At 48.6% G+C, this 12,153-nt stretch overlaps 1 protein-coding gene across 1 annotated transcript; it reads left to right on the top strand.

The window, feature by feature from the left end:
* The first annotated feature begins 211 nt into the window (after nucleotides 1-211).
* On the top strand, nucleotides 212-11,804 carry hunk (hormonally up-regulated Neu-associated kinase). The gene is made up of 9 exons (XM_030362416.1): nucleotides 212-897; nucleotides 4,680-4,972; nucleotides 5,703-5,758; nucleotides 5,968-6,103; nucleotides 6,921-7,048; nucleotides 8,050-8,176; nucleotides 8,398-8,566; nucleotides 8,969-9,122; nucleotides 9,389-11,804. Exons 1-9 carry the CDS (start codon nucleotides 661-663, stop codon nucleotides 10,195-10,197), a joined length of 2,109 nt encoding a protein of 702 aa, XP_030218276.1. The 5' UTR covers nucleotides 212-660; the 3' UTR covers nucleotides 10,198-11,804.
* The last annotated feature ends 349 nt before the right edge of the window (nucleotides 11,805-12,153 follow it).

Genomic DNA, 12,153 nt, shown 5'->3' with positions numbered 1-12,153 from the left:
TATCCATTTATACAGTTTATTGTCCAAATCAACAATTTGCCCTGTCTACATCTTGAACCAGGATTCTTTGTTCGTGGAGGTTCGAGCGCAGCACGATTCGTAATAATGGGCGGAGCTGTCTCCTGGATTCGCTTTCCCTGATTGGATCTCATGTTATCGTAGTTGCTAAATCAGGTTGTTTTTTTTCACAGTAGGACACGCCCACCAGACGACCGGGAAAGTGTCTTCAAATCGAGTAGGCTACCATGCGCTGCATTCAACAGACTCGGCTCAGTCCACAACAGACGCTCCGGAGAAGACTTTAATACAAGAATCAAGACAGCGTTTGTTACTTCGTCTATTTAATGGTCACAATTGAAACGAGTTCATAGTCGGGTTACAATTTATCATCTTAGAAGAAACAACGTTTAAGATAAGCAAAGTCAGTCAGGAATCAGGATCACACCTTTGGTACGAACAGGTGTCGCTGGCTCTGGTTCCTCACAATATTTGTTAAATATTGGGGATTTCGGCACGGACGTATCGGGACTACTTCAAATGTGCTTAAATTGCAGTAGACCTACCTGTGACATTTTAAGTCCAACATAATAGTGGGGGGAAAGGAGAAGAAAAAGCCTTGTACATCTAACAGAAAACTGTAACTCTTTGACACTGGCTGTTATGCCAGTAGCGGACAGCGACATGGTGGTGGACAGCGACCGGTTGTACGAGGGGAAGACCCCTTCGTCCTCCGGGAGTGAGAACATTATCCCGGTGTCGCTTGGAAGTCCTGCCGCGAACACCGTAAGGAACTTTTACCACACCAAGCGGGTAGGCAACTACCTGATCGGGAGGAAGCTCGGAGAGGGCTCGTTCGCCAAAGTTCGCGAGGGACTTCACGCTCTGACGGGCGAAAAGGTGGGCAGAGTTGGCATGTCGACTGAAACATTTTCTCTTAATCATTGTAAGATTAGATTCGTATATACTAGGGCTATTACGCTTATGGCTGGGCCATAATCAATGAGCAACAATCATTTATTTTATTGCTTTGATTGTTACAATAATAACATAATTTCTAATTTTGTATAGTCCACTAGCCGAACATTCATAACATGTTAAATAGTTAAATAGTAGAGGCGATGGTAGTTAATAAATACACTATGTCGCCGGTTGTCAGACAGATACCAGACCATGTGATAGCCAGCCAGACGATGTTCATGAGAGCCACACATTGGCTGGTTAACTGGAATACAGGTCTAGGTGGGGTGATAAGATATATAGCCTATACTTAAATAAATCCCACAAATCATTCACCCAGCACAGCGTCACAAGAGCCCAACTGGTCATCTTTATAGCCAAACTCCTCTGACAACATGTTTCACTGTGTGTGTGTGTGTGTGTGTGTGTGTGTGTGTGTGTGTGTGTGTGTGTGTGTGTGTGTGTGTGTGTGTGTGTGTGTGTGTGTGTGTAAGCCAACAAGCCAGCAAGCTGGTCTACTCAAAATATTTGCTGTTTAGTGAGGGAGCGAGCGCACGCGCCTTCACACACACACACACACACACACACACACACACACACACACACACACACACACACACACACACACACACACACACACACACACACACAGACACGCGCACATGTGTTGCACGAGCGCAGCGCCGGTGACCATTTCTGCCGGGTTGCTTTGTCTGCTGGAGGTGCTGTTGCGGTGATCTCACTGCGAGAGGTGCGCTGCCCTGTGATTGGGAGATGCGCTCAGATTGCGCGGCCTATGAGACGCCGTAACAGGTCTTTGCATGAAGATGATGCCTTTGATAAATGGCCTCTCATTATGATTCCGCTAGCGCAAGGGCTTTGATATGGGCAACCAATGGCCACTGGGTGCCTTTGTCTCTTTTTAGGGCTCTCTTTTGGAGTACTAGCCTGTAGATTTGCATATTATAAAAACAAGCTACCACTTACCACGTAGGTATATGCGCATGTCCTTGGGCGTGGAGCTAATTATGTACCATTGTTAATTAAATGGGAAATAAAACGAAAAAAACGTAACATTACCATTTAAGGATAAGGACCACACACACACACGCGCGCGCACACGCACACACACCCTCGCTGTGAAGAGAAGCGAAAGCAGTCATGCTTCTCTCCCCCTCTCTCTCTTTGTTGCGGATGATGCAAACCCTGGCAATCACCTAGTGAAGTACATGCCTACCCCCTTGCTCTCCTTCTCTCTCCCTCTCCCCTCTCTCTCGCTCCCCCCTCTCTCTCTTTGGACACATGGTTTTAACAGGCGGTGAATTCAGACCCCACAGCATAAGATGACAAAGGGATCAGGTTGTGTTGGGAGGATTTTTATTTATTTTTTTCATCATTGAAAATACATTTTGTGTGTTATGTGTGTGTGTGTGTGTGTGTGTGTGTGTGTGTGTGTGTGTGTGTGTGTGTGTGTGTGTGTGTGTGTGTGTGTGTGTGTGTGTGTCTTTTTCAGTGTGTGTTTGTTTTGTGTGCATGTGTGTGTATGTGTGTGTGTGTTTATTTTTCTATGTGTGTGTGTGCTGGAGAGAGGGGGGGGGGGGTTCGAGGTGATGTGTGAGATACTGGAGTTGGGGAAGGGGGGGGGGGGGGGGGGGTCAGGGCATGGGGTCTGGGGCAGGAATGTGGTGCTGAGGTGTTTTGATATCTCTAACCCACTTTCCCCCCTCTCAACCCCCTGCGCCCTCCCTTTGTCCGTCTGAAGAGAGTCTGATAAACAACTCGACCCCCCTGGCAGGGACCCCTCCCCCATTAGCCCCCCACCCCCCCAGCCTCATGCATCCTACTGTACATACAGTAGCGACCCCCAACCCACCCCCCTATGCATACAAGCACCCCTCCCCCAGACCCACAGCCTGCTGTCCCAAAAGGCTGTGTATTATTGTGACGGCTGTGATAGTGTGTGTGTGTGTGTGTGTGTGTGTGTGTGTGTGTGTGTGTGTGTGTGTGTGTGTGTGTGTGTGTGTGTGTGTGTGTGTTTGCATGCATGCATGCATGCATGTGTGTGCGTGTGTGTGTGTGTGTGTGTGTGTGTGAAGGTGATGTGTTTGTGTGTGTGTCTGTGGGTGTGTTTGTGTGTGTGTGTGTGTATGTGTGTAGTTGATGAGTATGTGTGTTTGTGTGATGTGAGTATCTTTTTGTGTCTGTGTGGTTGGGGGAGTGTGTCTGTGTGCGTGTGTGTCTCTGAATGTGTGGCTCTGTCAGTGTGTGTCTCTGTATCTGTGTGTGATGATGTGTGACTGAGAGTGTGGGTGTGGATGTGTGTGTGAGTGTGTGTCTGTGTGCATGTCTGTGTGTGTGTGTGTGTGTGTGTGTGTGTCTATGTGTGTGTGTCTCTGTGTTTCTGCGTATGTGTGTGTGCCCGCGCACGACATCATTGCCATTAATTGCCCCAGGGGAAATTAAGCTGTCGTAGTCACATGATTCATGAGGAATAAAAGTAGGAAGGGAGCAGGAGGTGAAGGAGAACCGGAAGATCACCTTCTCGGACCGGCCCTCTTAAACACTCGTCCAAATCATTTCTGTAATGGATATGGTAATGCAGCGGGCAGCCAGGAGTTTTTATTGTGTCTGTTGACTCTCCTTGAGGGCTGATTTGTGAGCTACGGTGGTCTGCCACCCTCTGGAAGTCTCGCTGGATACGGGCGCCCCCCCCCCGAAACGCTCAAGGGTAAAGGGAGTGGAGGAACACTTAGAGATGGAGGAGGAGGTGAGCTGTTTGTTAATGTGGGTACTCAGGGTGCTTTTTATGGATCAGTATGCCAGCCGTGTGTGTGGCGCTGGGCCCGGGCCACTCACCGGTATGAACGGACCGGACCGTGCGGACGGACGGAGATTAATTACATGGAGCTCCGGGTTGGAGTTACAGGAAGAGGACTTTCTCCCAGCTCTGAACGTACGTCTGGCTTTAGAGCAGCCTGATTCTTCCAGGAAGGACCGTGACCAAGGCCCTGGTTTAGACTTGGTCTGGGCCCAACATGGGCTGGTCTTCAAGCCTGTTCTCTTTGGGCGTTTTCAGGGGGATGTGTGGCACATGGGGGGGGGGGGGTGGAGCGGGGAGGAAGGTGGGGGTACTCGCCATTTGGCAGCACTCTGTCCATTACTTAAAGTGTAACGTTTGCCTGCCCCTGTTTTATGATGGCTCAGTAGCCCATTTCACACTGGTGTGCACACAGGCAAGAAAACACACACACACACACACACAAACACACATAAAAACACACACAGCTCCCCCCCAGGCTCTTTGGAAGCGGCTGGGTTGGGTCCATGTTGGCAACAGCTGTCTGGGAGAGGTCACTGTCGACTGTTACGCCCGGCTAGGGAGACTTAGTGGCCGGTCACCTGTAAGACGTTTCTTCTATCCTTCCTTTATCTCCCCTTCCTCCCTGCCTTCCTTTCTTTCTTTTTTTCTTTCTGTCCTTCGTTTGTTTGTCCGTTCCTTTCTATGTTTTCTTTCCATCTTTCCTTCATTGCACCCTTCCTTCCTTCCTTCCTCTCTTCCTTCCTCCCGTTCTCCCCTTTCTTCCAAACGATCCGCGTGCAGAACTGATAAAATCAGCGCCTCACCGACAGAGAGAGTCCAGACGCCCTTCCTGCCGCAACACCTTCCAACCACCCGTCTAACGTTCTCTCCTCCTCTCTCCCCCCGCCCCGCCCTCTCCCAGGTCGCCGTCAAAGTCATAGACAAGCGGAAGGCCAAGAAGGACTCGTACGTGACCAAGAACCTGCGAAGGGAGGGCCACATCCAGCAGATGATCCGCCACCCCAACATCACCCAGCTGCTGGACATCCTGGAGACGGAGAACAGCTACTACCTGGTGATGGAGCTGTGCCCCGGAGGCAACCTCATGAACCGCATCTACGACAAGAACAAGCTGGACGAGCGCGAGACGCAGAAGTACGTCCGGCAGCTGGTCATGGCCGTGGAACACCTGCACAGGGCGGGCGTGGTGCACAGGTGAGAGCGAACGGAGAGAACTTTCAGAGTGATGGTTGGGGAGGTTAGTGGTCCCCAGGAGTGGGCTGTTGGGTCTCTATGACGGAGGGGGGTGGACGTATGCTAGCGCTGCTGCGTCGCTGTTGGGTGGTTCATTCTGTGTGTGAATCCTTCGAGATAAACCTGATCCTCTTTCCCAGGGTGGCTTAAGCTCGGTTAGTGTAGGCATGTTTTATTTTTTTTCCAGAAACGATCATATGCATACGCACACGTAGGGTCGTTTATTCAGGGTATTGCGACCAGATGCGGAAATTTAATATGCGGAGATGCGAAAATAATAATAAAAACTCTGCTAGCTTTGAATAAAAAAATCATTAATACCCATTCAGAGTATTCATTTTCCCGGAGGAACTTGAAGTGATTACCGTTTTCAGAGCCTGAGAAGGTCTTTTGTACGAGTTGTATTGTAACCTTCATAACAGGATTTATAAAACACAGGGGTGATTGTAGTCGCACAATAGATGTGAGAAAAGACCAGCGTGACCCACAATGACGGGGTGGCGTGAAGGGGTGTGCATGGGGGTCCCCCACTCATAGTTTTTTCAGGGATACTACTTTATTCTCTACAGTGGCCCCCCAACCCCCACTGGTTCATTGTATGCAGAGGGGAGAGGAGTAGGACTTATCTAGTGTAAACGCTGTCTCTATATATATATGGCACTCAACGCTTCCTTTTGCCTTTGTCTCACAGGGACCTGAAGATTGAAAACCTCCTGTTGGACGAGCAGGACAATATAAAGCTCATAGGTAACGCAGTAGCCTCTGTCATTGAATATGCAAATAATTGTTTCTTTGCAGGATTTGAACAATCTATTTTTAAAACGGTCACAAGTGTTGCGTGTGTCGTGGTATTTGTGGGATGGGCTGCAGTTGGGGTGAACCCACTCAGACTCAGACAAACAAACAAACACAAAAAACTAACCGCTTTAACCGCCCTCTTTCATCCCCCATTGCAGATTTTGGCCTGAGCAACTGCGCTGGCATCCTGGGCTACTCGGACCCGTTCAGCACGCAGTGTGGCAGCCCGGCGTACGCCGCCCCAGAGCTGCTCTCAAGGAAGAAGTACGGGCCCAAGGTGGACGTCTGGTCGATGTGAGTCTGGTCTTCGACCTCCCCTTCCTCGACTCTCATGCGACAGATATGTGATGCTGTGTCAAGAATTCCTGATGTTCAATGAGTGATATCTATGACCCAAGTATGCGGCCGCCCGTGGGTGGGACTGCTCTGCTAGTCTGCAGCTGCCACTAACTAAGCCACGCAGGCTAGGGTTGGCGTAGGGTTTTCTAGGAAAATGGATACCAAGCTACCATATGGTTATCTAGCGAGCATAGGGATATCTAGCTGGCATATGGATATCTAGCAAGAATATGGATATATATCTGGCAAATGGTTACCAAGGTAGCATATAGATACCTAGCTAGCATTTGGGTATCAGGGTATCTTATGGATATCTCCCTAGCACATAATTATCCTCATAGTATAATTGCCCATAATTGTCATATTTGGGCCAAATTTGATATCTAAGCCAATCGGAGTGCTTTTTATATTCCATATTCAAAATCTGCCTAGGTCATCTATTTGACTTAGGCATTTTCGACGGTAAATACAAGATGAACCTTAAAATTTGACTTGATCGTTATGAGTCTCACGATATGAATATCTAGTTCACATCTTTTTCCTATCTTTATTTTGTGCATGTAAAGCACTCTGAGCTGCATTTTATGTATGAAGGGTGCTATACAAATAAAGATTATTATTATTATTATTATTATTATTATTATTATTATTAGTTAGCATATGGATATCTAGCTAACAAATGGATTTTGAGGCAGCACATAGAAAAAGTTGTGAGAATCATTCTGGTTATAAAGTTTGCTAACAACGATGTGCGTTTGTGTGTGTCCTCCAGTGGGGTGAACATGTACGCCATGTTGACCGGAACCCTGCCCTTCACCGTGGAGCCCTTCAGTCTGAGAGCCCTGCACCAGAAGATGGTGGATAAGGAGATGAACCCTCTACCTCCCTCTCTATCTACAGGTACAAACGTATACCTTTTTGTATGTACATGCAAATACACATAGTTCCTCACGATCGGGGTCATGGCTCAAAGGGTTCGTGCGCAGAGCCAAGCGTTGGCTGCTCCTCAGCTGTCAGAAAAATGACACCTTAACGGGATCGGTGCAGGAAGAAAATGCCATCGCATGACTCCAAAACACTACAGTACACAGGCCAAACTGCACAACAATGAAACAATTTCACTGATGAAATGCAAATTATCGGCATGTCTGAACAAGTAGTGTTTTCTTTGGCATCTTGCGTGCGCCACATCTGGTCGAAACGGGGTGCTAATTATAGCTTACGAGTCGACAGAAAGGCACGGTAGGTACAATGGAGAGGTGCCGTGGGTGCCTTTGTCTTCAGAGCCAATTTTGTTGCTTAACGCTTTGGCAAACTGCCTAAAAAAACTGACGCATCTAAGAGAGTGCAGTAAATTCTCTATAAGGGAGGAAAGTATGCAGTGCGTGTCTATTTACCATTCCATCAGTGTCAAGGATGACACTTGACGCCCCATCTTTTAACATGCAAATTCGGTGGCGGGTTAGGGTTGGTTGCGAGCAGTCACGCAGGCTCGTGCAGTGTGTGTGGTCATGTGTGCTACAGGATGGTTTAGTTGATAGAGAAACACCAGTCCCTCACGAGGCTGCTCACAAGAATGGTCATCGGAAGCATACAGCAACACATGAGGTGTTTTACCCTGAAATAGCAAAGCGTCCCCAGCTTTAACGATGCAATATTAACGAGCCAGAATGTCTGGGGACTCCTTCTAATTATTGTGCTTTACGAGACTCGTTTGAAGCAAATATATATTTGTCCTCTTTTCCAATGACATCAGTCGCTTCTTAAAACAATTAAAAACAGTGAGTCATGTGCACGTGGAAAAGACAAACTTAGAATTCCTTTCCGATCGAAGCCATAAACGCGGACCCCCGGGCGGACTGAGCACTAAATGTCTCTGTGTGTCTCCCTGTGCCGTTCAGCTGCCATATGCCTGTTGAAGAAGCTCCTGGAACCCGACCCGGCCAAGCGGCCAAACATCCACCAGGTGATGGCCGACTCCTGGCTACAACTGGCCAATAAGAACACAGGAGCGCCTTACCTCAACAGGTGGGTCCACGCACCAACACGGAAAAATCGGCTGGCTTAATTCCGTAGTTGACTTGACTATGTGTAGTCAAGTCGAGTGTTTCTTTAAGAACCACGAGGCATAGTAATCTTTAGGGGAGTGAGGCGCAGACGACCAGACAGGGAAGGGGAGTCTGGGGAGGCTTGTGTTTGTTGTGAAGGCCCTTTCCCGCCGTCCTAACACTTGGCGTCACCCTGTGTAGGATCCACATCGAGGAGATCAACCACACGGTGCTGCTCCACATGACGGAGAAGATGAGCTACAAGCACAGCGAGGTCCTGAGCGCCGTCCTCACCAACCGCGCCTGCCACACGCTGGCCGTCTACTTCCTGCTCAACAACAAGATGAAAAGACTCTCCAAGGAGTACAGGGTGAGCCTGGAGGACTTTTTGAACTTCACCTAGTAGAAAAACTCTTGCTCTGGGAGAACAATATACAGGATGTTTGGCATACTTCTATCAATGTGATTTTTTTTGGAATTAATTAACGACTTAGCTTAGAGTGGGGTGACTTGTAGCCGGAAGGTTGCGAGTTCGATCTCTGGGTCCTCCTATCTGAGAATCAAGATGTCACTGAGCATGACGCATAACCCTAACTGCTCACGACCAGCTGGCTGTAATCTTGCATGGTTGAAGTGCCATCCCTGAAGCCTTCAGTAGGGAATGTGTAGTCTCATTCTTATTAAAACCACACAGTTGATATGTGGTTGTTGTAAGTGTGGTGATTTCATCACCGGTGGTTCATTATTTGGAATTTGTGGTTATCAATTTCAGGAGATGCAGAACAAGGAGAAGAAGACTGAGAAAAACGAGTACTTCCAGACCCAGTGGAGAAAGCACGTCGACAAGGTCACCATTCCCCCCAAGCAGACCCCCGTGTACTTGGCTGTCAGCAAGGGCCCGAGCAAGGAAAAGAAACACAGAACAGGTAAGGTCATCCGTGATCTCAGGACAACATGCGCTTCGGTTCTCTGCACTTTGTTCTTGTGCACGATGTACAATGTGAAGGAATGACACTCGACGGCTTTTGGATTGCACGGCACTGGCTAGACCAGACATGCCGCCGTCAAGGGGATTATGTGTTCCTTCATTTAGAACAGAAAACGGCATTTACATGCAAATCCTCCAGAAACAAGTTTCTGGTAAAAAAAAAAAAAAAAAGAGGCTCACCTCTTTTTTTTCTGTCTTCCTCAGGCCTCCTCAGAGCCATCGTCGGCGGCCACCGGGCATCCCCGCTGGCGCCCCCCGGCACGGTGGCCTCCTCCTCCATGGAGTACCTGGAGATCCACCCCCTGTTCCCCAACACGCCCCAGCAGCGGCGGCGGCTGGCCACTCTCCCGCAGGTCAACACCAGCCCCGAGCACAACATGCCCGGCCCGCCGGCGCCCTCCCCCATCGGCATGCACTCCTTCGACTCGCTGTCCAAGGCGGAGCAGATGGACGACGCGCCCACCTCCACCACGCCCTGGTACAAGCTGACCAACGGCACCTTCTCGCCGCCCCGCCACGTCTCCGCCTTCCACCCGGACTCGTCCTACCTGAAGAAGGCCACCATCCCCAGCCCGCCCGTGCTCATCGCCAACCCGCAGCCCAAGAAGAGGACGGCGTCCGACTGGTGCGGCTCGTCGGACACCAGCGGCAGCCCCCCCAGCCGGGTGGGGAGCCCCCCCGGGGGCTCCGCCTTCAGCCCCCCCAAGTCGGCCTTCAGCCCCCTCAACCCCTGCTCGGCGTTCAGCCCCCCGTCCCACACCAGCAAGGGGGGAGGAGGAGGAGGAGGAGGCGGTGGGGGCAGCAGCAGCGGGGGCGCGAGCAGCGATCCCGACAGCCCCACGCACCGCAGCAAGTTTCCCTACATGGGCATCGGACAGATCCTGAAGAAGAAAGTGCCGCTGCATCCGTTCAGCTTCCGGGCGGAGCAGGTGGTGGAGGAGGTGGTGTCCCCCCCGCCCTACCCCATGAAGACTCTTCTCTGCGCGTCGGGCGCGCTCAAGACACTGTGCTAATGTTGTCTACTTTTTATTTATTTTTTTTTTTTTAATGGGAAATGAGTGACAGGAATCGATGAATGAGACGGGGTGAGGAAGGTGATGGGTCCTGGCGGAACAGTGATTGTACGTTGGAGTGGACTTTCGTAGCGGCCTTCTGAACTGAACGTGTGCGTTTGTGTGTTTCTTGTTATGATTTGCTCACTTTTTCAATAATTGTAAATACAAAAAAAAAAAAAAAGACCACGAGGAAGACAGGGAAGGGAAAGACTTTACGGTGACGTTAGGATGTAATCCTAATGCATCCAACGCTGGTTGTGTAACGGGATCTGAGAGTGACACTGAGGGGATGAGATCCTAAACTGGATGAGTAAACCCTGCCCTGGTTAACCCGGGCTGATACGGGTACATCGAGTATTATGGGATTGATGACGAGGTGTACACGCACAGAGACGCACATATACCTTCACTGTATTATAACAACCGGACCAGGGGACGTCCCCCCCTCACGTAACACTGCTGTAACTGATTACAAGCTGCAGCCGCAGACTGATTCAAACCAGCTAAAAGACCCCCACCCTTTCCCCCATAACCAGATGAGGTGTATTAACATCAATGTGAATTATGTCGTTTCATCGGTGTACTTTGTAAAAAATGACTAACTACCTTCCAGCTAGCTGGCACGATAATCCTTAATGCTGTCTGGAGGAGGGGAGAACACTGCACTATCTTTAAATAAAAAAAAATACCAAAACCTACAGCAACAGAGCTTAACTACTCCGCTGGTTACCTCACATTTTTTTATATCTTAAAAAAATGAATCGTTAGCAATTAAATGTTTATTTTTTGAGTTGTGGGAAGTGACATAGTTGCAGTGTTTCAGCATCAACAAAGTTTGATTAACACGAAAAATCACCACCATTTGAATAGGTACCTATCGCGGTACAACACTTACAGCTGAGCCCCTGCTTTACAGCTGGGTACACCCTCGCTCAAACTGTCGCTTCACCTGTCATGTGTCAATGTCTTAGTCATAGCGAGATACACCTCTTTTGTACCGCCATGTGTAAGTGTCAAAGCCTTATGAGTTGTGTCCACCTCACACGAGGTGATGGAGGATGGCAAGAAGGATGATCAATACCTTCCCTAAAAAAAAAAGATTGACAATGTGTCCTTTTGTCTTAATGCTGTAGTGTGTGCAATAGTCCTAAGTGTTAACTGCAGTGCCGAGAATTTGCCAAGGACTTGAGTTCTGAGAGTTATGTGAAACTTGTGCTTGTATATAAAGTACAATTCCAGTGTTCCTCTTGCTAAAAGTGTGCCAAGAAATTCTCACTATCACGACTTCACTCCTAGTGATCACTCACATTCTAGATATTTCTCAAACGAATAGGACAGAAGGCTTCCATGTGCAATTGTCCGTACAACTGGAGTATTGCATGCAAACTTTTAAGATTTTCAAATGCATTGTCACCATTTTTGTAAGATGTCTTTTTGTAAGTGTTTGGGGCTGTAATGGAGATTGATGCAGAGCAGGGGAGAGGGTTTTGTATGATTTTATAACGGATGGCTTCGTTTTGAGTGTCAAGAGATTTCTATGCTGTATAAAATATTTTAAATATTTATACTGAATTCAAGTGTCCGTCTGCTCTTTCTAAAGCACATACATACTCTGGTTTAGTTTCTCAAGGGTGTGTGTGTGTGTGTGTGTGTGTGTGTGTGTGTGTGTGTGTGTGTGTGTGTGCGTGTGTGTGTGTGCGAGTGACTGTAATAAAAAAACGCTGATATCTAATCATCCAAACTAAATATTACAGCTATTATGTTTCACAATCCCATTTGGTATCGGATCATTTTGGCAGTAATATTGTTCCACTGCTGTCACTTTAAGCTATACTCCGCCCTTTAGTTCAATGAAGGTCTGTGTCAGGACTTTACAACCTCTTCTCCCACGCCTTACACATTTCCCATAAGACA

Source organism: Gadus morhua, chromosome 7, assembly GCF_902167405.1.
Source record: "Gadus morhua chromosome 7, gadMor3.0, whole genome shotgun sequence".
Taxonomy (NCBI): Eukaryota; Metazoa; Chordata; class Actinopteri; order Gadiformes; family Gadidae; genus Gadus; species Gadus morhua.
This window is presented reverse-complemented; position numbering and strand designations above follow the sequence as displayed.

Excerpts from the sequence above, each read along its gene's own strand:
- hunk (XM_030362416.1), top strand. The coding sequence starts at position 661 with ATGCCAGTAGCGGACAGCGACATGGTGGTGGACAGCGACCGGTTGTAC. Across the intron at positions 5,759-5,967 it reads GGACAATATAAAGCTCATAG|ATTTTGGCCTGAGCAACTGC; the intron begins GTAACGCAGTAG and ends CCCCCATTGCAG. Across the intron at positions 6,104-6,920 it reads AAGGTGGACGTCTGGTCGAT|TGGGGTGAACATGTACGCCA; the intron begins GTGAGTCTGGTC and ends TGTGTCCTCCAG.